Below are 27,929 nucleotides of genomic sequence, written 5' to 3' on the forward strand. Positions count from 1 at the left end.
CCCACAAACCGGAGTGACTTCACTACCTGAAGAAAGAAAGCTGCTTCGGCAGGGTCGAAGAAGACGTGTTAGACACCGAGGGGCCGGGAAAGAGGAAATCTGGTCACGAGTTAAAAAACAAAACTCCGTTTCCAGGAAATTGCGCACTATGACCTCGTACTCCCTGGGTGAAAGTCCCTCTCTACGGAGGGTTTCATAAAGGTTTTGGAGAAAATTCATTAGGAAGTCATATCACCAAAATATTCATGGGCTAACACACAAAAAACTAAGAAAATCGCCCAATTCTTGTAAATTGGTCCTTAAATGTCGAAAGATCACTCTAAAAATGATGAGATTGTACGTACTACTCCCCCACGTCCCTACAGTGGGTTCCATAAAGGTTTCGTAAAAAAATTGTCCAGAAGTTATATCATCAAAATATTCATGTGCTAACACATACGAAAAGTTGATAAACTCACCGAATTCTTAGAATTTGGCCCCTAAATGTCCAAAAATCACCTTGAAAATTGTGAAACTCTATGTACCGAAAAAATGTCCCCACAGATTCTTTGCAAAAGGTAAGACCAAACAAAACTTGAATCCAACTTTAAAATTCTAAATAATTTTTAAAACAAATTCATGATGAAATGCCCACTTAATTTGATGGATTGTGGGTCGGATATAATTGAAAATTCATTCAAAATAAATTAATTTAAATTCATCTCAAATTATTACTAGTAAAATTGATTTTGAGAATTTCATTCAAATATAACTAGGAATAAACTTAATAAATTAAAAAAGTGGAGAAATATATTTGACACTTTTCCCAAAAAAATAAATAAATATAGACGACACACACAAATCACAACAAAGGTTTTGCAACTCTCTTTGAACAAAAACTCTTCTCTTTTCTTCATCTTCTCAATCGGGCGGCTGGCTAGGTATGTCTTCTTTTCATCAACTTTTCTCCATCTCTATGCCTTTTTTCTTCGATTTTTTTAAAATCTAATCTGAGCTTTCGTTTAAAATTGTGTTTAGTGATTCGATAATTGTAATTTTCTAAAGATTTTAAGTTATTGGGTTTGTGATAGAGAGTTGTTTAGTTGTAAAATAGACTCACATAAATAGTGTTTGTTATGTGACTCACAGGAAACATTTTGGCATTTTCAATTGTTGCCACAATCGAGTTTTTGCTTAGCTAGCTCTTGAATTTTTGTTTTCATGGATTCACCGTCTGATTCGTAAGTTACTTTGAGCTCTTTGTCCATTTTTCTTTGGTATATCAGCTTGTTTAAATGCAATTTGATAAATAAGCTACTATAGTGTATTTCTTAAACTATATTTGCTCGGACTCTCCAAAAATGTTACTGCACCCGTATCGTGTCGGATCCTCCAAACTTACACTATTTTTGGAGGATCCAACAAGCACAACAACAACAACATAAGTGAAATCTCACAAAGTGTGGTCTGGGAAGGGTAGAGTGTATGCAGTCGTTAGTCCTTATAACTACCTCGAATAGGTTATTTTCGAAAAACCCTTGGCCCAAGAAAATTGAAGTAGTAATAAAACGAAAAGAAGGTAGAGGGGGAGAAACATGATAACGAATAGCAAAGCAGTAACAACTACAACAAGGTGTGATCACCTAAACAGTGTAAATTATAGATGAAGAGTCTGAGCAACATAGTTGTTATATAAACTTCGTATCTCTTGTGGTTTCTTTGTGAGTTGAATTTGAGTTTCTTTTTGTTGAAGGCAAGTTATAAGGAGGAGAAAAGGACCGGCATTTGAATATTTGGTTCCGCTTATTTATGCACCGGCTCTTCCTCTCAGTAAGTTTTGATCCTATCCAATTCTTGCTTATTTAATTCAATAAATATTATTATTTTATAGATTATCGTTTGTTTGTGAAATTTTGGATGGATATGCTATTTATGTTTTATACCTCATTGCATTTGATGTTTTTGGGTTTTCAGTTAGGATAGCACTGAGGCACAAGCCAGTTCTTAGGGATCGTTTGTTCTATGGTGTCTTGGCTGGTGCATTTGCTCATGGAACTTATTTAGTGTATCCTTTATCTCATCCATTAAACTATTGCTTATTCTTACCTGCACGCCCCACACCCCCTAAATTTTGTGTAAGTTTATGTTTTAATAGAAGCTTACGGTACACAAAATGAGTTCAAAGGTATCTTCTGCCATTTGCTCTGTCTAACTTTCCTCTTCCCAAATCATATTGTCAATGTCTTAACTATGTTTTTTACCTCCGACACTGCCACGTAGATATCAATTTTAGTGTCAATAGGATCCATTTTGACCTACCAAACTCAAAGTGAAACACAAAACAGACCTTTGTTTTAAGATTATAGCTTCAAGCGCGATGAAAAACATTTCATAGGTTGGTGGTGTATGATATTTACATGTTAATGCAAGCAAATTTTAGCAGAGAAAGTAGTACGGGGAAGTCTATAATCCTAAAAGAACTTTGCTTCCTCCTTTGAAGCAAATACTTCTCATGAGAAAATCTCTCGATCAGGCTATGTCAACCAAACACCATAAAATGATTAGATGAAGGAACAACTCTATAATACCAAATAGAACCTTTCACATACCTATATCCGTGAACGAAGCATCTAATAACCCCTTTGTACGATTATTCTAATTCCTTTGTATTTCTGTTATGGTAGTTATTATTACAATAAGAGGAGGTGAAGGAGGATAAATAACTAAGAGCAGTGGCAGGTGTGTTTCACTGTGTCCTGTCATAAAGTTGATTTTCAACTTTGGTTTAAGTTATTGAAAAAGAAACATTTGTAAACAATGATAAAATATGCTTTGTGCTTAGTATCTAAGATGTTTATTCTAATTTCATGTTGTCCATCAATTGCAAGTATTCCTAGCACAACGAGTTCATTGCTGTTTTTGCATCGATCTGAATGCTGACACCTAAAAACTTTCTTTTGGCATGTCTGGATACTTATATCTAATACTATTACAGTGGTTATTTTAAAACAGTTTTCGCGTTTAGTATCTAAATATGATGGTTGCAAAGCAATTTAAATTTGTTTAGTCCTGATAGTTGAGGAGGGATGCATGCTTCTGACTTTAAAATTTGTCATTAACCATGATGTGATCAGTTTAATGAACATACTGGAGAATGCTATTAATTTGCGTATTTAAAAGCAATAGGTACTCTAGTCTGAGAAGCAAAAAAAAGGTGCACAAGGGTTGAAGATAATGATGTTCTCAGATTTCATTTCTCTCATTTTTTTAGGATAACGAAGTTGTATCAGAGGAAGTAGAACTTTTGGTCCTTTCTTTTATAGATAGATATCTTAGAAATGTTTGGTACATCATCTTCTTATACTAGACCTTTGGCTATTCAAATCCTATAATTCTTGTTATGAGGTTTTCCGTGTACCTATCATTTACAAAGTCTCTCATGCAAAATCTAATCAAATGCTGTCATACGGTGTTCAGACAGTTTTATGCTGCAAATAAGCTTTTAGTTGTAGTATGAAGATTACGTACTCTTAACTGTCAACCATCTCATAGCTTTCATAATCCTCTTGAATTCCTTTCGGTAAAGCTGAATGGTACTCATGTTCAGGACATCTTTTGAACTTAAAAAGTGAGCACCAGGAACTCCTAGCAAATACTTGTGTAGACTCAGAGCTGTTTACTGTATGTAGCTGCTGCACTTTTGCATACCAGAACATGCAAGTCATTTCTACACAGAGAACTAAGCTGTAAAGACTCTGCTATAAAGATAGTGTGGAGATCTTTTTGTTTTGCAAAGGATCCAAATATATAATTTTGCCTGCAGATTGAGCTTTATGCATAAGTTTGCTGTGGGACTCGTGAAACAATAGCTATTTGAGATTTATTTGGTTGTTATTAGGTATTCTTTTATCAACTCTTACCATAGATAATGAGAACCACATTTTTTTATGCTTTGAATGCAGAGTTTTGAGAAAGTAGGCCTTTCATTTGATTATCATGTTTGTACGCTTGCTGACTGCAGCAAACAATAATCAAATTATTATTCGTTGTTTATCTAGAATTGTAGTCTCAAATAGATAGACTTCCATGTTGGAGGTCTCAAGTTCGAAACCCCTTGCCAGCGAAAGCAAGGGGTTTGTCTTCTAGGTCGAGCTCGTCGCATCAGGCTTGCCTAGTGCGGGTTACCTCTCCTATGTGGTTTGCGAGCTATTACATAGGAGTGGAGATTTTACCTTGTTCGCACCCAAAGGGTAGCGGCTGCGTGTTTCCCTTGTCATAAAAATAAAATAGATAGAAATGGAAAAGTTCTAGAAATAGTATGGAGTAATTCTAACATTTAAGTAGATGCATATAAAAATATATACATTTCTTAGTCACCCTTTTACCTAGGGGCAGACCTAGTAAGAGAATTATAGGTTACCGTTTTACTTGTGTCTACTAAATTAAGTTTTGTTAACATGAAAATAAACACTGGTTGGGCTTATCATGAGATATACTTGTGTATTGGAACTGTACATTGTGTTCTTTTTCTTTCACCTTTGGCGTGTTCTTGTGTTTTATATGGTCTGTTATTAGGCAAATCAATAATATTATCAATTTACCATATGTCATATATCTATTTTCTTTCTTTGTTCTTTCTTGAGCCTAAGGTCTATCGAAAACAACCAAGTAGGGGTAAGGTCTGTATAAACTTTACCCTCCACAGACCTCACTCTATGGGACTACATTGAGTATGTTGCTCTATTTTCTTTGTTCTGGGGCTGCGATTGTTTGTTTTCCTTAACTGACAGTTCAGTACAGATTTATATGATGCTGAGAGCAAGTGATGGATATTCCGACCTGGAGATTTCTCTTCTATAGCAATTTTCCCTGTGCTCAAACAAGATGCAACTTGATATTCTGATGACATTTCTTATACTACTATATTTTCATGCGATCGTGCTTCTATCTTTTGGTAAGGGGTAGACTAAATACACATTTAAACATTTTGCTCTTTGGAATCATTACTTTGTTTGAGAATGTTTCTGAAACATATGTAGCTGTTGTAACCAAGGAATCCCGTAGTTGCTCAAGGTTTCATCGATAAGTTTCCTTAATTTCGAATGTTGTACCATATCTGTAATGTATTTCTTTATTTTTTTTAGTTTTGGTGCACATGACACACGTTAGACGTGACAGACTCCTAGACTGGCAAGTTTCTAAAGGAGTGTACATGACATCTTAGATGAATCTCACGTTGAAATGGTAGAGGAAAGTGAAGAGCTTTATAAGGCATAGAAATTGATGATGGTGTAACCAAAAGACAAATATGTAAAGTCTGTCAGGCTAAAGCAGATAATATATGTCATGGGTTTGGTCAGTGAACCATGTGACTCAACATTATTGTGGTCCATCATCATAGCCAGAAACTAATCATCCAACATTATTTATGTAGGGCAACTAGCCAAATTCTACCAAGTAATGTAAAAAATGAAAAGTGTCATTTTCACAAATCAGACTATTCCAATGCTAGAATAACAAGTGGCATATGCATTGAGAACGGGAATTGAACTCTATTAGTTTGGCAATTCAATACTAGAATCATTAATATTTAGTTGAAACTTGAGGACTAGAATTGAACTTTATGAGGTTGGTAGCTCAATAGAAGAATTTTGTTGAATCTTGAGGAGGACGAAAATTAAACTTTATGTGGAAGAGGATAGTATTTGAATAATAGAATAAATAATATTTAGAAGAAATTGAGAAAGGAAATTAAACTTTACAAGGTTTTTGACCTATTTTTGTCTTTACTTAAAATTAAGTGTTATAAGTACTTTTTTGGAGTTAAAAGTTGTTTTGGTTTAAAAGCAATTAAAATTGTTCAATTCAAAGTTACCCTCTATCACAAAAAAAAAATCATTTATTATGGCATATAAATAATAAATTTATGGATCAATTAAATGAACGGTGCAGGTTTAATTCAAAGCTAATCAGAATTTTAATAATTAAGAAAGAAAATGATTGAATTATAGAATTAAGTATAGCAATGTCCTTAAACTACGTACTAAGAGCAGTGGCAGGTGTGTTTCACTATGTCCTGTCATAAGTTATTGAAAAAGAACATTTGTAAACAATGAAAAATTATGCTTTGTGCTTAGTATGTACCTAGGGGCAGAGCTAGTAAGAGAGTGGGAAGGGTCTCTCCCCCTCGTAGGAAAATTATAGGTTACCGTTTGACTTGTCTACTAAATTAAGTTTTGTTAACATGAAAATAAACACCGGTTGGGTTTATCATGAGATGTACTTGTGTATTGGAACTGTATCTTGTGTTCTTTTTCTTTGCTCTTTCTTGAGCCAAAGGTCTATCAAAACCAAGTAGGGGTAAGATATGCATACATTCTACCCTTCACGGACCTTACTCTGTGGGATTACATTGGGCGTGTTGTTCTATTTTTTTTGTTTTGGGGCGGCCGCCATTTCTTAATTTTTTTTAGTTTGGGTGCACATGACAGACTCCTAGACTAGCAAGTTTCTAAGGAGTGCACATGACATCTTAAATGAATCTCACGTTGAAATGGTAGAGGAAAGTGAAGAGCTGTATCTGACATAGAATTTGATGATGGTGTAACCAGAAGACAAATATGTAAAGTTTGTTGGGCTAAAGCGGACAATATATGTCATAAGTTTGGTTAGTGAGCCATGTGACTCAATATTATTGAATACTATTTGCCAAAATTTATCCTACAAGTTAAAATGATCAGTATGTGACTCATCTATCTACAAGTTGTGAGGCCTAAAAGTTAAGAAGAAGAGACTCGAAAGACATCAAATATTGTGGTCCAACACCATGGTCAGAAACTAATAATCCAACATTATTTATGTAGGGCAACCAGCCAAATTCTACCAAGTGATATAAAAAATGAGTAATGTCATTTTCACAAATCAGACTATTCCAATGCTAGAGTAAAAGGTGGCATTTGCATTGATCACTAAACCTTTGTTGAAAACACAAGGTCGGGAATTGAACTCTATCAGATTGATATCTCAATAATAGAATCACTAATATTTAGTTGAAACTTGAGGATCGAAATTGAACTTTATGAGGTTGGTAGTTCAATAATAAAATAACTAGTATCTAGTTTAAGCTTGAGAACCATAATTGAACTTTACGAGATAGAAGAGAAGGACAAAAATTGAACTTTACAAAGAGGAGGATGGTATCTAAATAATAGAATACCATAATATCTAGTGGAAACTTTAGAATGGGAATTAAACTTCACGAGGTTTTTGACTTATTTTTATCATTTTAGCTTAGAATTAAGTGCTTATAAGTACTTCAACACTTTAAAAGTGCTTTAAAATTGTTTTAGCTTAAAATTAAGTATTTAAAATAAATCAATTCAAACAGGCTCTAAATTACCCTTTATAACAAAAATTCATTTATAATGTCAAATAAATTAAAACAAATGAACTAATAATTATAACAATCATCCCCTACCAAACCTGTCTTAAAAAACAACTTTATGAGTCAATTAGAAAAAAGAGTAGTTTGATACGTAAAATATTCCATATTAATAGAATTCGAAGAAGGATCGCACCCTATAGCATATTTATGGGTCAAATTATATGACATTATAATATAATATAAATTGGATTCATGTATTAGCTAGACCTTGAAAATGACAATCCAATTAAGGAGACAAATAATCTCCATTATTATACTTATTACTCAATGAAACAATGATACGTTGTACTTTGAAAACTAAACATGATGTTTACATTTAATCATTTTCTTAAGACTTCTAAAAATATCGAAATATTCACGAATTTATTAAATTAAATTAATAGAGAAAGTGTATAGGTGTAAGACCAAACTTCTTTTGTGGTCAATAATAAATTTTGGTGAGATATTTAGATCAGATGTGATCATTTTTATTGATAAATATATTATGAGCTTAAGTTTAGTATTAACAGCCCATTATTTATATTAATTAATGTTTGACTATTACTTTGGAGGTTTTTTAAATGAACGGTGCAGGTTTAATTCAAAGCTAATCAGAATTTTAATAATTAAGAAAGAAAATGATTGAATTATAGAATTAAGTTTGGCAATCTTCTTAAACTACTATCAATTATTATGGAGCTAAACCAAGTTAGTGTTCTATTTAATTATAGAAATCTGTTCATTTTTGGTGAACAGAGATACTCGATATTTATGTTAATGAGAGGTGACAAATACCCTAAAGATTGGTCAAGTTGTACTCAAATTTACCAAAATACCATGATTATATAATTTTTTAAAAATAAAAATAATAGCTCCTTTGAAGTCGACAAGCTAGTATACCAAGAATATAGAGTAGTACGAAATTTCGCTAAGATAACACTTATTTTGAGACGAGACAGTGCTTTCTTGTGTTCAAATGTTGGTAAATATAATCTTCACAACACTCATGCACCCATTTTCAGAAAGCAAATGACAAAACAATTGCTAAGCCAAAACAAGTGTGGTTTGCTTTAGTGGTTGAGCAGCTTCACTATCAATCGATAGGTTGAGAATTCGGGTCTCGTGGAAGAGTAAGTGATATACTACTGATCGGGTGGAATGGGAAAAAAATAAAATCTTCCATGCCAAAGATTGCACACCGAAAAAGTTAGCTCAACACGATCTCTAAAAAGATAAGGGGATTTGTTTGAGAAAAAAATTTGGACCATTTCTCGATTTGTGCGTGTCATCCTTGCGCAGGGGCCATGCTAATCTTCTCTGTATCGTTCCAATTTTATCGGATGTCCCCGAAGGGACAAGCATACATGCTAAGGTTTAGATATATTAAGAGAACAAAGCTTTTCTATGTAGCCGGTGAGGGAGAAATAGCTTGTTTGTTGGGTGGGCTTGGGCCTGGACTCCTTTTATTCCATCTGAATCGAAGCCCATTTGTTTGTACCTGGACTTTAACTGTAATGGGCCGGCTACGGGGAGGATTTAAGGGGTGCTAAGGTGTTCACTCGAATTTATTCGACAATTTTTTTTACCATATATAAGATAAAAAAAATCACTTTTTTGTATATATTTAGAGAGATTTTGAATTTCTTAAACACAAGAATTCACCTTGAGGTTTTAAATTCAAGCTCCACGTACTATATTTTTATTTTTCAAACCCTATTAGTGAAAATTTTGGATCCGCCATTGAGCAATAAGCCATTGATTGGATAAACTTCTTCTCATAAGTATTTATTGGGAATATTTCGATCTCCTTCCACAAGAGATATGCTTCTATTTGTTTATTTGCTGCTTCTTCTTTTTTTTTTAAAAAAAAAAGAGAAAAAATAAGTTGCTTTATATTTTGTTTTGTTAATACATTGAAATGTATTTAATATTGTTCTTTGACAGTAGATGAAATATGATGTACAAATGTGTTACTTAGTGGTCAATGAAATGAATTGAGAATCATAAGATCTTAGGTTTAAACTCCAACGAAAACAACAACATTATTAGATGACTAATTTTCATTTGTTCAACCCTTGATGAATAGAGTTACCCGATACTGATGTTGGAGGAAGATAGCTAATGTCCTGAACATATACTTCTTTTTATTTTTTTGGTAAATTTTGGTGTTTTAGACACAAACATATACAATGTGAATGTTGACATTTTCATATTTAATGATACAATATGTTCCATATGGCCACAGTCCTACTAATAAACTAGGAAGTAAAAAATTATATGTTATACAACAAGGCGTTTGTAGTCCAACGGTTAGGATAATTGCCTTCCAAGCAATAGACCCGGGTTCGACTCCCGGCAGACGCAAGTCTTTTTTTTTATTCGAGGTCAAGGCCGATATTCTTAGGGTTTTTTTTTTCGAGGTCAAGGCCGATATTCTTAGGGTCATGTCTGACCTTGATCCAAAAAGAGATTGGTTGGGATGGAGAGTTTGGATCCTCGAGAATCTGCATACTCTACGAGTGAACATTTCTAGGAGAAACTCAATGACCTTCTCTCGAATTGAGAGGAGTCTAAAGAAGAAATTCTCGATTTAGCTGATTATGTTGCCCGATATATATATATACCGGCAGACGCAAGTCTTTTTTTTTATTCGAGGTCAAGGCCGATATTCTTAGGGTCATGTCTGACCTTGATCCAAAAAGAGATTGGTTGGGATGGAGAGTTTGGATCCTTGAGAATCTGCATACTCTACGAGTGAACATTTCTAGGAGAAACTCCATGACCTTCTCTCGAATTGAGAGGAGTCTAAAGAAAAAATTCTCGATTTAGCTGATTATGTTGCCCGATATATATATATATATATATATAGTTGTTTAATGCAAAAATGAAGAGTCCAAGGTATATTCATTTCCTCTTTGCCTAAATTCATGTAAAGCAAGAAAAAGAAAAAAAAATAGAAGTCCCATAGCTTTTAATTTTCAACACAAAATACACAAAAATCATCTTTTGAAAAATTTAACACTTTCTTCAGTTCATAAATTAATATATATTTGACATGTAAATTGTCATATAATTAGCAAGAAAAAGAAAATGAAACGTTTCATTTGACCTTAATCCTCCAAGGCCAAAAACAGCACTCATGAATACACGTACCAAAAGCTCATACAGGAAAGTTGACTCCTAGGATCTGAAACCTGGGACATTTTTCTTTCCTAGCTAATTAGATGACACTTATTTAGAGACGGAGGGAGTACTTTTTTGTGTTCAAATGTTGGTAATTATTATCTTCAATCGTCCAAGCCAATACGAGTGTGGTTTGCTTTAGCGATTGAGCACCTCCAACTATCAACCGATAAGTTGAGAGTTTGAATCACGTTGAAGTTTAAGTAAGAACACAATTGATCGGGTGAAGTAGGAAAAAGAACATCTTCCAAGCCTGCAATTGCACACCAAAAAAATTAGCTCAATACGATCTTTAAATAGAATATAGGTCTAGCTAATTTCTATTGTTCAACGTTGAGGGAGAATTTGATTCTTTTGTTAACTTAACCTACTATTCTTTTTATTTTTCTTAATCTACATATACTGACTTTGATACAAAGTTATCGAGTTTGACCAAACTCGTAGGTTCTATTGGGCATCTGCTTATATTTGAATATGGTCATTAAAGAGAATATAGGTCTAGCAAGATCACAAATGGCACTCATGTACAAAAATGCAACCATTACTAGGTATCACCCAAATATGTAACTTTTTGAACCCTTTACATATGTTGAAAGGCCATTGTTGGGTCTGTGCAACATTTCCACGATATCGTTATGATGAATTAATGGGACTTGGCCCGAAAGTAATATTCTTGCCTTCTATCATTATAAAGTTCGGGTGTTATCGTCACCTTAGCAATTCGTGCGAGGATTGGTCATTAGGGATCTCTATAAAATCCTTTTTATGACCAAAAGAAAAAGAGCAGGAAAAAGACATTACCAAAATCAAACCAATGACCATCGCATTACAAATATCATGTTCAAAGTTAAGGTTAACAAAAAAATTACAAGAGTTCCAACAATTTCAGTTCAAGCAATGCAAGTTGGTTCAATCTACCACCACCACAACAACAACAACAATAACATAGCACTCCCACCTTTAACCAGAGGTCTCGGCCGGGTTCAAGCCCAGGGTATAGAGAAAATCCTCTTGGGAGCACCACCCCCGAATGAGCGATCCGAATTTAGTCAGGGCTCCAATACAGTATCTGGACACTGGGTGGGAATGGGGTCTCTGGAAGGTAGAGTACAACAAAACTTATCCCTACCTTACAAAGGTAGAAAGACTGTTCCCGAAAGATCCCAGTTCAATCCATAATAGGAATTAACGGGTTGAATACTAACCTTGTCATATTTGAATCAACGCACGATGAAATATATCCCTTTACTTCAGCATTTGATCATCCCAAGCTAGCCCTGCTAAAAACTGGATGTAGATGTTGCACTCAAAATTCATGTGTCAACTGAAAAAAGAAAATTGCAGTAAAGAGGATGCTATGCTATGTAAATAAACCAACAGTTGAATAAACAAAATATAAACCTCATCAGATAAATCGTTCCTAAGGCAACATATCCATCGATGTTGTTGTGTTGCTCAATGTTCACGCCACGTTAGAACTACTCTCCAATTATCCATGAGTTGTGAGTTGTTGTCTCGTTATATGATCTTAGAAGATAATCAACTCATGAGCTACCTTTGCAGTCGAATTAGATCCGTGATATCATTTTCTTAACAATACCAAGGATTTGTATAGACGCCTCCAACAAGCTAGCTATTCTAGGGGTGACATTTAGCTGCCTGATGGAAAATTGGCAAGACACATCAATGTTTACGCTATTCTTGACAACACAAGGTCAGATAATATGTTAATCCATAAAGCCAGTATAACCTCATTGCCTTTCTTCATATCGTTAATATGAAATGCTCGACATGCCTATACTTCAACTTGTGATTCTGCAATATACAAGCAAGAACTACTTGGTTACCAATAATGTTAGGACCAGGAGAAGAACAATAACTATGCATCAGTCTAAAACAAGTCAATCGAGGTCCCAAATAATAATATGTGAGATTATATCATAACGATAAACACATCAAGAAAATTTCCTCTTGTACAATATATATCTTGATAACCTAAGTGAGTGTGCTTATTCAAGTGCAACTAGCAAAGATGGCAACCAAAGTTATGTACTGAAGGATGACATTAGAATTGGCTAACATTATTCAGACATATAACAAATATTCCACTTGAAACATTTTTGATTCCTTAAATTTTGTGGAGAGAAATCATTGCTACTTCTCCATCTTCAGTAAAAAGTCATAGTTGCTAAATCTTCAACAACAACAATTGAACTTCAGTACCAAACAAATTGAGGTCGGCTATACAAATGATTGCGTAACTTTATATATCATGTCAAAAAAATATTCTTTCCATCAAGTTGTTATGCTAAATACACTAAGTCCTCACAAAAATGTACTCCTATATATCTAACATGTATTCTCCAATAAATTGGTACTGAATAAACAACTTTACTATCATAAGAAACAACATTTAGCTACTGTTCGTTCTCTTCTCAATTATTTTCAGCATGACTTCTTCAGTAATACTAATGTATTTTCTTTTCATACTTGATTTTGATATGTTTTACTTAAGCCGAGGATCTAACAAAAATAGTATCTCTACTTTCACAAGGTAAGGGTAAGGTTGCGTACACATTTGATGATGATAAAGAAAACTATACACAACATCAACAATGTTTCGATCCTATCCCTACATAAATTAGGATCGACTATATGAATTAGGTTGCTTTGTTTAAGTTAATCTTAGTCCAACATTATATAAAAACAAAAATAAGAAGTTGATATATTTTGTACTCTATCATACAAATCTCTTACGAGACTAATTAAAGACTTCAATAAAATAAATTACCAAACCTAATGTTAACATTCTAATAACATGACTAAAACTCAATCCATCAAGACAAGTAGACAACTAAAAAAAATGGAAAAAATTTAATCAAAATACCTGCTGAGCAAATTAGGGATTCCTTCATTCATTCATCACTCAAGCACGCCCCGACATGATTCGTGTGTCCGGTACTGGATGCGTGAACAATCTATCTCAGGGCCCAACATATGAACTTGACTCTGACACCATGTTAAATAAACTAGTCCAATTCAACAAAGAACAAGCTCAAGAAAAGGATTACCCCAAAACATATAAAGAGACCCATTAATCAACCACCTATGTGGGATTCCTAGAAGCAAAATAAATCAAGAATATTTAAGAACAAAATCAAGAAATAGATCAATGAAGTTAATAGTACATGATGAAAAAACTGTTAATTAGATATCTAGAATAGTGATTGATTTCTAGATTTTTGCAAAAAATTTACCAGATTTGTACAAAAAAAAAAGGACAGAATAGGAAGAGATGTACCTCCCAAATCTACAATTGTCCTCTAATAAGTACATGAAAAGACATGCTTAGTACAATATTTAATTACATAATTATGAGATATATTTATTTACAATAAAAAAAAAAAAAAAAGAGTAAAACCCCTAAACTTCATAGTCTCATACTCTTACCTCATCTTATGATAAACTTCATCCTCTTTTCTGTCTAATAACCAAAACCACCACCAATAATAAATACATATTAGAGAATTTCATGTACAGATTCACAAGTAAATTTTGTTCGTATATATAAAAAAAGAAGTTTACTAAATATTTAACTATGAACGCAGTCACTTTTGTAGTGATAGCTTGAGGTTGTTGCAGAAATCTATAAACTTCAAATTGTGAATTCGCTTCCGAAAGAAAAGAACAATGAAACAAAAACATATCTACTATCTTTAATTTTATTGTGGGTGTGCTGAAATGTCATGTCCATCAGTCTATAGCTTAGATATACTAGTATAGCCTTTTTCTTCAAACATCTATCACAAGATAAGAAAGAAACAAACATAACTTTTAAAGAAAAATTTACAAATGTCCTTACATTTATGATGCTTCAACAAATGTCATGATATAAGTGATGGACTATGAGTAGCAGATAAGATCAACGTTTGCTATATATAAAATTTATTTGAACCCTTTGTACATCTCATGTAGGTGGTGGAAACGAAAAAAGAAAGAAAGAGGAGAAACTTAAATTGTGAGAGAGCTGACAGAATGAGAAGTGAGCACACGCAAATGACAATTGTATAAATGTTTATACAATTCGACTGCGTGTGCTCACTCTCTTCTGTCAGTCATGATTCTCTCTGTCCCCCCTCCTTCCTCTCTCTTTGCTTCACACAAACCCAAGAAATTAGTCAGATCTAAAATCAAAGATACAACTCCTTTTATAGGAAAGAATAAAAACCCCTAAAACATCTTCCAAGAAATCAACTATATAGAGTGACATAAGCAGTAACTTTATGAATTCGATAGAATTTAATATTTTATTGACTCGAAATTCACAAAAAAATTATATTTGGATATCTATGAATTGTGATGAATAAAATATACATCCTAAGTAGTACTAGTACTAGTAGTAACATAAAATGATAATATATATATATATTTGTGTTTGGTTATCTCTCAAAGAAAAAATCAAAACTAATGATGAAAGACGAATGTCAGAATCCGAAATTGATGTCTTAATATTTCTATAATTCAAATTTAGTACTCTCTCTGATAATATTTAAGAGTCAGATATGAATAACTTTGACCTACACTATTTTTATATTATATTAAAAAAATATATATATTAAAATTACTTAGCTAGTGCTAAAGCCTAGAGAACATTTTTTTTGTAGTGGTTTTGTGGGGTAAATTGGTTTGGTTGTCCTTTTCTACTAATATATTACTAAGCCTTTGTGGTAGATTTCAAGAAGATAACTTAATTACGAAAATCGTAGCTTTTAAAAATTAAATATTTGAAGATAAAAATCGCAAGTATGAAAATTTTAAATTTATGTCAAAGCTTAACTTAAAGTATATGTCTGTTCAAAAGATAATTGTATTTATCTTCAAACTTTTTTGGTTGAAATGATATTTGCTTCGTCTCATTTTTAGTGGATATTACTATTTAAAAAAACCAAATATTTTTCTTTGATTGCTATTTTGTCAATCTTAAAAAAAAAACTTTAAATCCTCAATTATGTTGTTTTAAAGTATTTTTTATTTAGATTTCAAATATGTAAATTTTATTTTAAAATATTTAAAGAATTTATATTCAAATTTATAGTTAAAATTAAGTATTTAATAATTTGATTCTCATACACCAAACTCTTTAACATAAATTGTAATAGAGAGAGTAGAAAATTACTTATAATTTATAATTCTATTCAAATTTATAGTTAAAATTAAGTATTTAATAATTTGATTCCCCACACAAGATTATTCAAATATGACCCACCAAACATACATTAGTTTTAGTTTTATACAATACATTCCAACCACAAAACTTTATTTAGATATTTCATACGTAATTATTTTATTATTGTTTTTTAAATTTCTTGATCCAAACAAAGCCTAATACATATCTATATCATTGACTTGGTATTCGTTAGTTTGATTTGACTGTTGTGGATGAATCCTGACCGTTCGATGAGAAGTGGGACCACCCACATGGAAATTGTCGTGGGGATTTGGACCACCTATAGGCCTGCGTCATTCAAGGGGAGACACCACAAATATGAGTACTATTACTTTTTAATACACGTATGTTTTCACCACGTGTCGCCATATCATTCGTCTATCTGCACAAGATCCTTTTTATCTCATACATCTTCGATATGATGTTTTTATATAGAGTGAGTCAGAATTTCAACTTTATGAGTTTTAAACTTTAGAATGACGACTTCAAGTGTTTATAATTAAAGTTCTAAATTCAATGTTTCGTATAAATTTGATAAACTTTTTAAGAAGCGTATAAAAAAGGTGACTAATTAATATTCTAATATGAAATTGATACTAAAGAAGGGGGCATGCGTTTCCCTTTTTCTGAATTAAAAATTGTTTAAAGTGAAAATTAACAAACTTAATCCAAGGAAAGAGTGATTAGTGATTAATATAGGTTCCCTGAAACCAGGCTAGTGCAGTAATCAAGAGATTAGTGATTAGCTCCACCCTCGATTCTAGCAAAATGTTGGTAAATATTACTCCTATTGGTGTAGGCTACTCATAAAGGACGTGTTGGAAAATATACTATTGATGATCATATTTAACTACAATTCATAAATCATAATCCTATTTTCAAAAGGAAAGAGGAAGAATCACATGAATTTTCTTGTTTTTCAAGAAAAGCGTGAGTTTTTTTCTTACTTTTGAACTAGAAAGAAATCTTTATAAATATGGGATCTTCTAATTTAGAAAGACAAATAATTTTCTATATGATATTTGTCTATCCGAGAGAGTTAATTAGCCTGTTAATTTGAGATTACTATAGAAGACCATAAAACTGGAATCGAATCAGCTTCAAGATATTTGTTCACACTTTAGATGTAATAATTTATATAAGTAGTATAATTTTGAAATGCTTACGTTGCGTGCTATTTTCCAACACAACTAACCATTTTTACTGAGTTTTGTTGGAATGGGTCCATATGACACCATTTAATTATGGCCGAAAGTGATGTCAACTTTTGCACAATATTTGATTAAAGTTAGAAAACTATATTTAACGCAAAAAAATAATTGAAAATTGCAATAACAACAACAATGAGAAAGCAACCAAAAATGAAAAAAATAGTATATAGTTAATGAGAAATATTATACACTAGTGATGAGCTGGAAATGCTCAGGAGTAAGTTTAAGCTTCGAAAATAGTTCATATGTTATGTGACTGTGAGGAGGACTTTTTTCATCTTGCGAGAATTTTATCGATAATTTAAGTTATTGTAACGATATATATACTTTTGCATGAATATATTTTTGTAAATCTCCTACACTAATTTATTCATATGAATGCATGTGTATGTATCAATTTTTACATGATAAATTTTAGAGTCGAGTCAATATGATATAGATCATTGTATTAGATATTATTTAAAAAAATATAATTTTCTTTTAATGAAAAGTTTTTCTTACCTTAAAAAAAAAAATCATCGTTGCCATAAGATTATTGTCAAATAATGGCCAAACACACAAGAATTGTCTTCAAATTTGATATCATCATTCATCAATACATTGTGGAATGAGCTTTTAGATTGTGTCAAATGCCAAATCATATCAACATTGAAAAAGTCATTCATAACAAAAAAAAAAAAAATTGGATATGAAAGTCTATGAAGTAAAAGGTCAAAGAAAACATAATTATGAAATATAATTAAAAGGATGATGTGGAGCCTCTCGAAAATTTGTGATTTAACTTGATGACTATAGGGGAGATATTACGAAAGACTGTGAACATCTTTGAAAAAGACTTTTCGCCAAAAAAATTATCAAAATGGCGAAATTAGAATTTTCATGAGAAATTTAAAATATAAAAATGCAGAGATAAGAAACAAAAGTAATTCAACTTATCAATGCTTTGAAGTACATTTTTTCTTGAGTCCGGTGATAAAATAGAGTATTATAAATGGTAGGTGACCTTGTTATTACGATTTATTGACATTCAACATTTTATCGCTCTAATAAATCAAATGAAATCAATTGTAGCACCCACAAAGAGTTTTGTTATCAAATAAACATGCTTTGTTATGTTGATATATACAATTAGGTCTTTTTATAACAAACATTCTCGATGCATACATATTTTATAATAATGATCAAATTTCTCTTATTATTTAAACTTCATATCCTCATTAAAATTAAAATACATAAATTGAAACTAATAATATCGAACCAAAACTCAGAAGACAAATAAATCGATGACAACATCCACAAACTCACAAAGTATTGTCAATTGTAGTAGTAGCACCCACAAAAAGTATTGTTATCAAGTCCATTACAACAAAGTGAAACAAATTTTAAGTGTATTTTATTATGTTGATATATACTATTACACTGTTTTACAATAGACATTTTTTAAAATAACATTTTATAATAATAATCAAATTTCTCTTACTTAAACTTTGTGTTTAAGAAATTAAAGCACATAGATTGAAATGAATAATATTCAACCAAAGACTTAAAAGTCAAATGAACCAATGGTAACACCCACTAATCCAATAAAATGAACAAAATGTGCTTATAAATGTACTCGTACGATTCCACCATCACATTACATGGAATGAACCTTATATTGGTGAGTTGATTTTTAGCAGCCCATGAAAAGGATGTATGCTTTTGTCCATTTTTGGAAAATAAATAAATAAATAGATCATCATGAAGTAGTGGTGTTTAATTAGATATTTTTGGACTTTATTTATTTGAACTTAACGAAGATTAAAAAATAAATGATTTAAATCTTAGTTCACTAAATGTATTGTTTATATTACGTGGATAATTTTCACCATCATTATGTCCAATCATCACCATGAATCATATCTGACAGCACAATTATCATCATTGCCAGCCACCACCATTATTGTCAATCGATCGCTATCACACTTGTCACTTCCATCATTATAACTATGTCCACCACCATCACTACTAGCCAATACCACCATTGGAATTAATCCTTACTACCAACCATATCTACCATCATAACGAGTTTTGCACCCAATTACCACCAACACCATCATCATCAACCATCACACATTCTTCAGCCACACTGTCAACTATTAACATCAATCAACTCTACCACCACCACGACTAATTGCTACGATCAGATCAATCAGTACAACACCATTCACTTTCATCATATCACAGTTATCGCTACCACTATTATCTCCACTAACATCAACCATCGCCGCTACAATTCATCTCCACCATCACTAGTAAACATAATTTTTGTTTTCAAATTAAAGTATATATTTTTTAATATTTAATTATTTTTTATTTGAATTGTTTATTTATTATGTTTAACAATAAATAACCTATACATATTTATGTTGAAAAATGAACAATCTTTATCATTTATAATTTAAATCTGAAGACAATATCTTAATCACTCATATGTGCATAATCAAATTCAAATATTCTTGTTGCAAACAAATGAAAAATATTAGTTTCTCTTCAATTATTTATTTGGGCCCAAAGAGTTTCAACCAATACGGCCCATTAAGCTTGTAATGATCCAGCCCAGTTATTTAGCCCGTATAGCTTCAAATCCAACATTCCAGCTTGTTCTTCAAGTTGTTAAAATAAAAAAAAGAAAAAAACTTGTTCCTCAAGAAAAAGTTCTGTACTCAACACTAAATAGAAATTTGTTATCTAGTTATTCGATATTGAAATAATAATTCAAAGTTGAAGTAAGTTATTTAATATTTATTTAATATATATTAGAATAAATTTTTTAATATCAGTTTAACTCGGTTTTTTATCATTTATAAATAGAATATCGCTAGTTATTTTCAAAAAGGTTTAACAAAATATTTTCCTTCCTTCAAAATTGCAGTTTAACAGTGGCGATGGAAGAGTATACATCACAAGTCAGTGAAGAAATTCACACCGATGTTCTCAGCAAAGCTCGAATCTCTTGCTACAAGGTACATTTGTTTTCTCTCAATTTGTTAAAAATATGTAAATTTTGTATATATTTTGGACTACTTGTATGTATTTGTGTGTGTAATTTCAAGCTGAAATCACTGGAAATTATCATCTATTTTGATACGTAAAGCTAATAGAAAGGAGTGAATTTGTATTCCTTCTATGCTTGGATGTGTGTGATTTAGAGCTGAAACCACTGGGTTTTGTTGGACATTTCTGGATTAATTTTTTTGTTTTATTTTGATGTTTATATGAATTATATCAATGTTTGAGTAAGCTAATACAAGGCTGTGAATTTCTGGTTTGAAGGCGAGAGATGCGTTCTACTCATGCCTGGTGAATAAATCAGACAAGAAGCCTACTGAAATCGGGACTGTTGGGCTGTTATACCCAGTTGATTGCAACAAAACTAGGCAGGAATATGTGAAGCAATGCAGACCCACTTGGGTGAGTTCTTTTTTATCTCATATATTTAGTTTCAATTTGTTTTGGAATGAAATAGATATATATATAATTCAGTTAGTCTAGTCCAACTAGTTTGGGATTGAGGCGTAATGGATAGGTTGATTGAGTTGTTCGGTTTTGAAGTAGTATTTTTTGGAAGACTTTATTTGGATGTTGATAAAGTTGATAGACATTAACTTTCTGGGACTTACCCTGGTGTTTAATTTAGTATATGTTTTTTGTATGATAGGTGAAACATTTTGATAGGCAGTACTGTTCTAAGAAGAAAGTTCAGAGGCATTTGGATGATAATGAGTCGAGGAGAGGTCCGTTGTCACTTCCACAGCCTTATACCTTCAAACCCCCTTGTTCTTGTTGATGACAATTTTTTTGAATACTTTGGATATTGACAAGGGGTTACTTAATGCTTGTTTTTGGTAAATGTTGCGGTTGTAAGTGATGGGGATCTTTCAATTTCATCATGAGTAGTTGTAAAGAGTAAAATTGGTAGTTGAGGAACAATGAATTGTGTATTTTGAAGTTGTAAGTTGGATGCCTTATGTTTGACAAGAGACTTGAAATGGCAAAATTATCATTCTCATTTGTCAAATCTTAATTTTCATAAAGTTCTATTTCAAATTTGTTTAGATTGAGATTGTATAGGAATTTTGCTCTTGTTGCATCTAATATAATTTAGCAAAATTATTGTTCTCATCTATGTTGTATCTAATATAATTAGTGAGCACTGTGTTTTAGTTCTAAATTCCATTTAACTACAGCAATATCTCCCAAGTCCCTTGAGTTTAAGCTTTTCAGTCATCTCAGACGGACTACATTCGTTTTGTCCATTATTTCATCTCTTTCTCATTTATTATTCTCACTATTTATTGCAACTATTGGAGTGGCTTCTGGTTGATCCGAGTTACAATTGTGTAGTAGTGAAAATTATAGTAATTGGTGGATTTACAAAGTGGATATATAGGAAGACAGTCTTATTATTGTCAATAGCATTGAAGATTCTTCAGGAAATCTTACCAAATATTCAGTAGCATCCTCCCAAGAATCGCATGCTTTTCTGAATCCAATATTTAAAAGACACTACAAGAAGCTGTGGAAAATCTTGGGAGAACAAAATAAGTAGCTGCAGATAAGACTTGTGTACGAGAGTGTGTAGTAGAACTAGTGTTAGTGTTGCCATAGTGAACAAAGGTAAGATCCCCAAGGCCCAGGGAGCACGTAACTGGAACATATGTACTGTTAGGAGAGTTACATGAGTGCTATGTGGCTTGTTGAAACACCGGGGGGGTGGGGGGGGGGAGGGAACTTCAACAGAAATCAAATGTTACATCGAAAACCAGAAACTAACTAAAAGAATTTGGTATGCCTAGCTAGTTACAATAACAACATTCCCTGTGTAGTCCCACAAGTGGGGAAGGGGAACAGTGAAATGTATGCAAACCTTACCCCTACCTTTGTGAAGTAGAGAGGTTGTTTCAGATATATGTCTAGCTAGTTCTAGAAGAATTTTCAGATGTCCATGCAGTAATGATAAAACCATTAAGGTTCTTACTTAGGTTCCTTATTTTAGCTGTTTCTGTTTGAATTGTGGATAATGGTATCGCTTCTCTCTGTAACTCGCATGACTATATCAAAGTAGGAGCATTATGTTCTACTTCTACAGGAAACATGGCAATTATTCTTTTGCTGTACTTTGGCAGAACCAGTCTTATAACTCTAATGATATCTTACAGGGTTGTAAGGGTACTCAAATCACTAGTATTTTAAGATTCTTATCTGTCTTATTTGCTCAATTGGCTTAAGATCTTATCCTGAACGGCTCAACGAGTGTGTCAATTACTTGCATACGGACTTCTACTGCCATATAGGATCTTTGAGTCACGTCTCCCTGCTGGAAACAGTCCATTCTGATACCGGATCCACTGATGTACCTTCCATTGCTTGGGTTTTGCTAATTACTATTAAATCTAGGGGTAGCCACAAGATATGGGGGACCAGTCCAGGTGCGTGTAAGTTGGCTTGAACACCAAAGTTATTTAAAAAGGAGAAATCAAAAGCAAGTATGCAGTAGAGAGTACTATTGAATCTGGTATATATTTGTGTTCACTTACAATTTGCCTATTTGAACAAACTGTGTGAAATAGTGAACAAGATATTTGTTTACGTTAACAAACCGTAGTGCATTTTGATAGTTAAACCAAAAGCTAAGTGGATCATTTGCAGTAAACTATAGCATACAACCAATAACCTATGACTCAGTTTGGAATTAGATAGGCTGCCTATATTAGTATTCTATTTTCACTTGGGTGCAGTTCATTCCTTTACTGGTACACTAACTTTTGAGCTCTTTCGTTTCTGATTTGTTGAGGACTTTATTCCTATGATGATAACTCTCCTTTAGGAATAGCTACTACTCACGTTTCTTTTCCTGGAGCAATGTTTTAAAGCTGGATTGGATATTGAACTGAAGAGGTCACTAGTCTCCATTTTAAGGTGTTCAACTGGTTATACCACTGGTGGTTTAACTGCCTCTATAGTGTATGCATAAGTTATTATTATAGTTCAATTTATGAATGCTGAATCGCATAAACAGTCATGTCTTCTCTCCCCCATTTGTTGTCCGGATTTGACCAATGAAGATGACTTACTCCGTGTTTTCCCCAAGTTTATCCTACTGTTGACAATAAACTCAGTTCAATCTTCAAGAGAATATGCACTGTTGTCTGGTGATATCAGATATATATCTGCAGATTGTAAAATCACAGATTTGTTTGTTACTTTAGTTTGTTTCTTCTATTTCTAGTGTTGTGACTAAGTCTAGTTTATTAGTTGTACCAGCTTTTGATCAAGTTAAAACTAAGCCTGTATGTGAACAGAATCAAGACAGGTCCCAGATTAACCATTTGGGAATCCTGTCCCTGCACATTTGTCCCAACTAATCTTTCAGCTGATGGAAGTTGCTAACTCATACATTTAAAATAGAAGTATGTAAATTGAGGAGCCTAAACTTGTTTGGGACTGAGACACAGTAGTAGTTGTTGTTATGTGAATTGAGGAAACCGTTTCGTTCTTTTATCTCTGTGTGATGTCGTAGAATGTACATTCCATATATGCCTCCAAACCCCTTCACCGGAAAAACATTGTGTTTATACGATCAATAAATTGGTGGAGCTTCTTGTGACATTCAATTGTTCATAAGTTTAACCAGACTGGCAAAATTTGGTATTACATTCATACTAGCACCAAGGGTGTGGCCTAGTGGTCAATAAAGAGGTTGAGAATCCTGAGGTTTTAGGTTCAAATTTTAGTGGAGACACAAAAAAATACTAAGTACACAGGTATTCCATGGAATTAGTCGAGATGGACGAAAACTAAATCATAAGAAAAACTACTTATCTTATTAAATTAGTTAAGACGTGCATTGGCAAATCTTTGTTTAATGAATTTGATTACAGAGGTATAATTTCAATTAAATTAGTGCAAAAATTTAAATATTAAAAATAAGTCAGTGATTCGAACAAGTGAAAAGGATGGAAAGGTACTTAATTTAGGAAAGAGTCCTTTGTTAACACTTAATTGGAATTTAATTAGTTGCCTGTCTTTTTTTCCTAACAAGAAAGGTTAAAGCAAAAGTTGGCATATGTACTAGTCAACTTTTTTTCTTCAAATTTTGGTTGTGTTATAATTTTTTAAGTCAAGTGGAATAAAAATTACACATTAAATTGTTGTTAATTCAATTGTAATATAAGTAAGTAGTTTTTGTGGTTAGTGGCTTTCCCTTTCAATCCAGTAACATAACACCAAATATTTACCCTAAACAGTATGCTTAAGCCACAGATCAAGACATTTTTACTTTTAAAATAATTATACTACTTAAACAAAAACAAAAAAATCTTTCTTTGATGTTGAAATTTTGGACTGAATTTTTTTCTTGAGAATAATTATCAAAAATAAAGGTCAAAACCGCGTCTATACTGAATTGTCATCAACTAAAACATGATGGCAATAGTCCAAATAAGTCATATTTGCTTAGTTAGCCAAAGACTTGATGATGCAATTACCATAAATTATACAACAACAATCCTAATTTCACGAGTGGAATTTGAGAGGATAGTGTATACATAGACCTTATGCCTATAAGATAAAAGTCTATTTTCGATAGATACTTAGCTCAAGAAAAAACATTACAGAGCAGTTTGAAATTGTCATATTCTAGCTCATAAATTACAAGTACATTTTTCCTGGCAAGGTTTAGGGTCAGAGTTTCAAAAGTAGAAATAGTGCTTGTTGAACACTTTTTTATTGTGTTTTTAAAAAATAGTCAGGATCTTTAAATTGAAAAATTCGTAAGATATTTTATGGAGATTAATTTCCGTTATAGATTCTGAAATTTCATGATAGTGACCGTTTTTCGATTATAGAGACCGAAAATGACTATTTCTGAATTTTTCCACCTCAAAAATACAAGTTGAATAATCTATCCATTTAATTTTATTTGACTTCTTTACCATTTTAAGAGTCAATAACACTTCCCTTTGTTGGCTTTACATTACTTTGTCAAAGCAAATTTATTGATGGCTAGTGCAATAAATTTTTGGAGAAGTTATACCATTGACAGCTTAGTCAAAAATATTTATAATCGCTAGCTAATATACAAACATTATTATAAACTAGTTATATGTATATTATCTATCAATCGACTTTTTTTTTATAGGTGGATGACTATTTAAGTTATATTACTTGCCACCAAATTGATGTACCATCGTGGCCTAGTTGATTTAATAGGAACACTAATTTGAAAATCCTTTACGTGTTGACAAATTCAAAACTTTAATTATGTTGAGTAAAATATATGTAGAATTACATAAATAGCATGTAATATATAATTTTAATGATAAAATAGTTTGTGTGTAGCATGTCATTATCCTAATTTTGGTAACTATTACCAAACTCTTTATGTAAACGTGCATCCAAATATCTAAATTGTCACATAAGGATTTCTATATAAAATGGCCTGAAACTAGTTATATATAAACGGGAACATAAACCAAAGTCAATATTTTTATAATATTTGAAGGACTAAAAGTGCAAAATAACTTTTCATAACATAATAAAAGAAAAAGTATGAGAAAAATGAGTGTGTTCCATATTTTCTTTAATTTAAATTAATTAGTTGGTGAGTAGTGGAATTTTGTTTTTGTAATTTATCACCAACTACCCCAATAGAAACAAAAAAATTCAATCATGTCAAATCATATTTCTCAATTATTAGTCATTTGAAACTAAAAGAGTGAGTAAATAAGCCAAAGATTTGAAGTGATTTAAGTTATCATATTTGTTGACTAAAAAACTTGTTGAAATTTGACTATATATTTCTCAACCACTTTGGATATTTAATTAACACAAAATAATAAGTCTATCATATTTGGAATCATATATTTGTCCAATTCATATTCCATTGTGGAATTAAAGTAGCGTACGTAGATAAATTTGTCTAGTTTTCCAATGCCATTTTGTGGCAATTGTATGATAATTTTTTTCTTACTGTCTCTAGGTTAATTTACCTATCTCAAAGATAGAAGTAAGGTCCATCTTTATCTTAAAATTACACTGGACTTATTGTTATTACTGTCTTATATACATTTTAGAGGTCCAATTAATTTAAATTTTCTTACTAAAATCTCTAAAGAAAAAAAAGTGAAAAAATCCTATTCATTTTATTTTTCTTTTTAAGGTTAAAAAATTACTACTTTAGTTTGAAAAGAAAGTAAAGTTCCTTGACTTCTTCCTTCCAAAGGAAAAACATCAAGAAATTCCAAAATTCCATATTTCTTCAATATAATATAATGGCTTTTACACAAAAACTTACCCCTCTTTTATCTTTTTCTTCCAACAAAAGCAAAAGAAGACCTGTTTAAAGTGGAATTAATTCTTTTTCTAAAGTCAAAGGAGGGCCTATTATTTAATTGGGAATTATTATTAAAAATACATATATGATGGTAAATATTTCAATAGAATACCACAAAACAAAGCAATATAATTCCCCCCAAAAAGTACTAAGACCATCTCCAACCCAACACAAATTTTACACCAAATTTTATATTTGATGTAAATTTTGGTGTTTTGAGCTCCAACCCACACCAATATTTATACCAAATTTGATGTGTGAGTAGTGTTACACCAAAATTTGGTGTAACACTATTCACCACACCAATTTACTTTTTGAATATTTTAATATTATTTCATTATACAAACTTTTAATTAAACATTATATAAATTGTAGGTTTTAATTAAATCTCTTGTATATTTAATTATTTTTTATGTAATATTTTTATAATATTAATTTTAGATATAAAATTTAGCTTTTTTATAAATTAACTTTTCTATATATGACTTTTTTAAAAATTAAATTTATGTTAATTCTACTATAAATTACAATTAACCTTCACAAAAATTAAAAATGCAAACATATAAATTTTTAAACAAATAATACAATGTACTTAAAAATAACCAAAAATAATAAACATTCAACAAAGTAGTAATTGTCATACATCAACATTGAAATATAAAATACATAGTAATTTTAAAAAGAAGTGCTACATGATATATTAACTTCATGTATTATAATGCACAACATGATAATTGAGGATGAGCATGATCTTAATGCACCAATTCAAGATGCATCGGAAGGTCCAACTCCGACAGTAGAAATGACAATAGATGAAAATTATCAATTTCAACAATTTCTAGCTCAATATAAAAAAAATAAAGGACAAAGAAGCTCATTTTGAACTACGTAATACATTAATAGAGCATTTATGGGAGCACCGTAGTGATCTTGAAAGTTGAATATTTATGTAGAATTTAAAATAATTTTTTTCAATTATGTAATGTTTATTTAATTGTATTTCATTAATGATTTCACTTTTCTTTATATTATCCACTATTATGTTATATTATTTAAAAAATTATGGTACAAAATAATTTTATATTAAACGATTATAAAAGGAAATAATATGAATTATATATGGTGAATGTTTTAGAAGGAATTTATTTTATGAAATAAGAAAATATAAATGAAATAAAAATAATAATATAATAAAGAAGATTGAGAAAAATATTCCCTTTTGATGTAAAATTTAATGAAGTGGTTGGAGTTGATTACACCAAAAATAGTGCTAACACCATAAATTTTGGTGTTTGGATTGAAGATGCCGACAGAAAAGATACCTACTAAAATAATGAGAAGGGATAAAGCAAACACCTCAAAGCTGTCAACCCTTTTCCTTGAAATGTGAAAGAATCAAAATCCTATTTTTCCCATGCTTTATTTATGTAAATTAACTCATCTTTTTTTCCAGAAATAATAACTTAGTAATATATTCATAAATTTTATCCATACTTTTGTGGATAGAGAATTCGATACATCTTCAGCTCA

General features: G+C 31.5%; 3 protein-coding genes and 2 non-coding genes across 5 annotated transcripts in view; 4 read left to right on the forward strand and 1 right to left on the reverse strand.

Annotated features, from left to right (window-relative positions):
• LOC125824317 (norbelladine synthase-like) overlaps positions 1-27,929 on the forward strand; it is a 127,942-nt gene that overhangs the window by 67,445 nt on the left and 32,568 nt on the right. The gene's annotated exons all lie outside the window — the stretch shown is intronic.
• On the forward strand, positions 1,111-5,075 carry LOC125824319 (uncharacterized). Its single transcript, XM_049503667.1, has 4 exons — positions 1,111-1,220; positions 1,733-1,809; positions 1,954-2,044; positions 4,775-5,075. The coding sequence occupies exons 1-4, from the start codon at positions 1,201-1,203 to the stop codon at positions 4,803-4,805; spliced, it is 219 nt and encodes a 72-aa protein (XP_049359624.1). The 5' UTR covers positions 1,111-1,200; the 3' UTR covers positions 4,806-5,075.
• LOC125824737 (U6 spliceosomal RNA) lies at positions 8,656-8,758 on the reverse strand. Its single transcript, XR_007442805.1, has one exon. It is a non-coding gene; the product is annotated as a U6 spliceosomal RNA (small nuclear RNA).
• TRNAG-UCC (transfer RNA glycine (anticodon UCC)) lies at positions 9,695-9,766 on the forward strand. Its single transcript has one exon. It is a non-coding gene; the product is annotated as a tRNA-Gly (tRNA).
• On the forward strand, positions 19,907-22,246 carry LOC125824318 (uncharacterized). The gene is made up of 4 exons (XM_049503666.1): positions 19,907-20,028; positions 20,339-20,476; positions 20,724-20,799; positions 22,225-22,246. Exons 1-4 carry the CDS (start codon positions 19,951-19,953, stop codon positions 22,230-22,232), a joined length of 300 nt encoding a protein of 99 aa, XP_049359623.1. The 5' UTR covers positions 19,907-19,950; the 3' UTR covers positions 22,233-22,246.

This window comes from Solanum verrucosum, unplaced genomic scaffold, assembly GCF_900185275.1.
Source record: "Solanum verrucosum unplaced genomic scaffold, falcon-dt-bn FXZP01000022.1, whole genome shotgun sequence".
In the NCBI taxonomy this organism is placed as follows: Eukaryota; Viridiplantae; Streptophyta; class Magnoliopsida; order Solanales; family Solanaceae; genus Solanum; species Solanum verrucosum.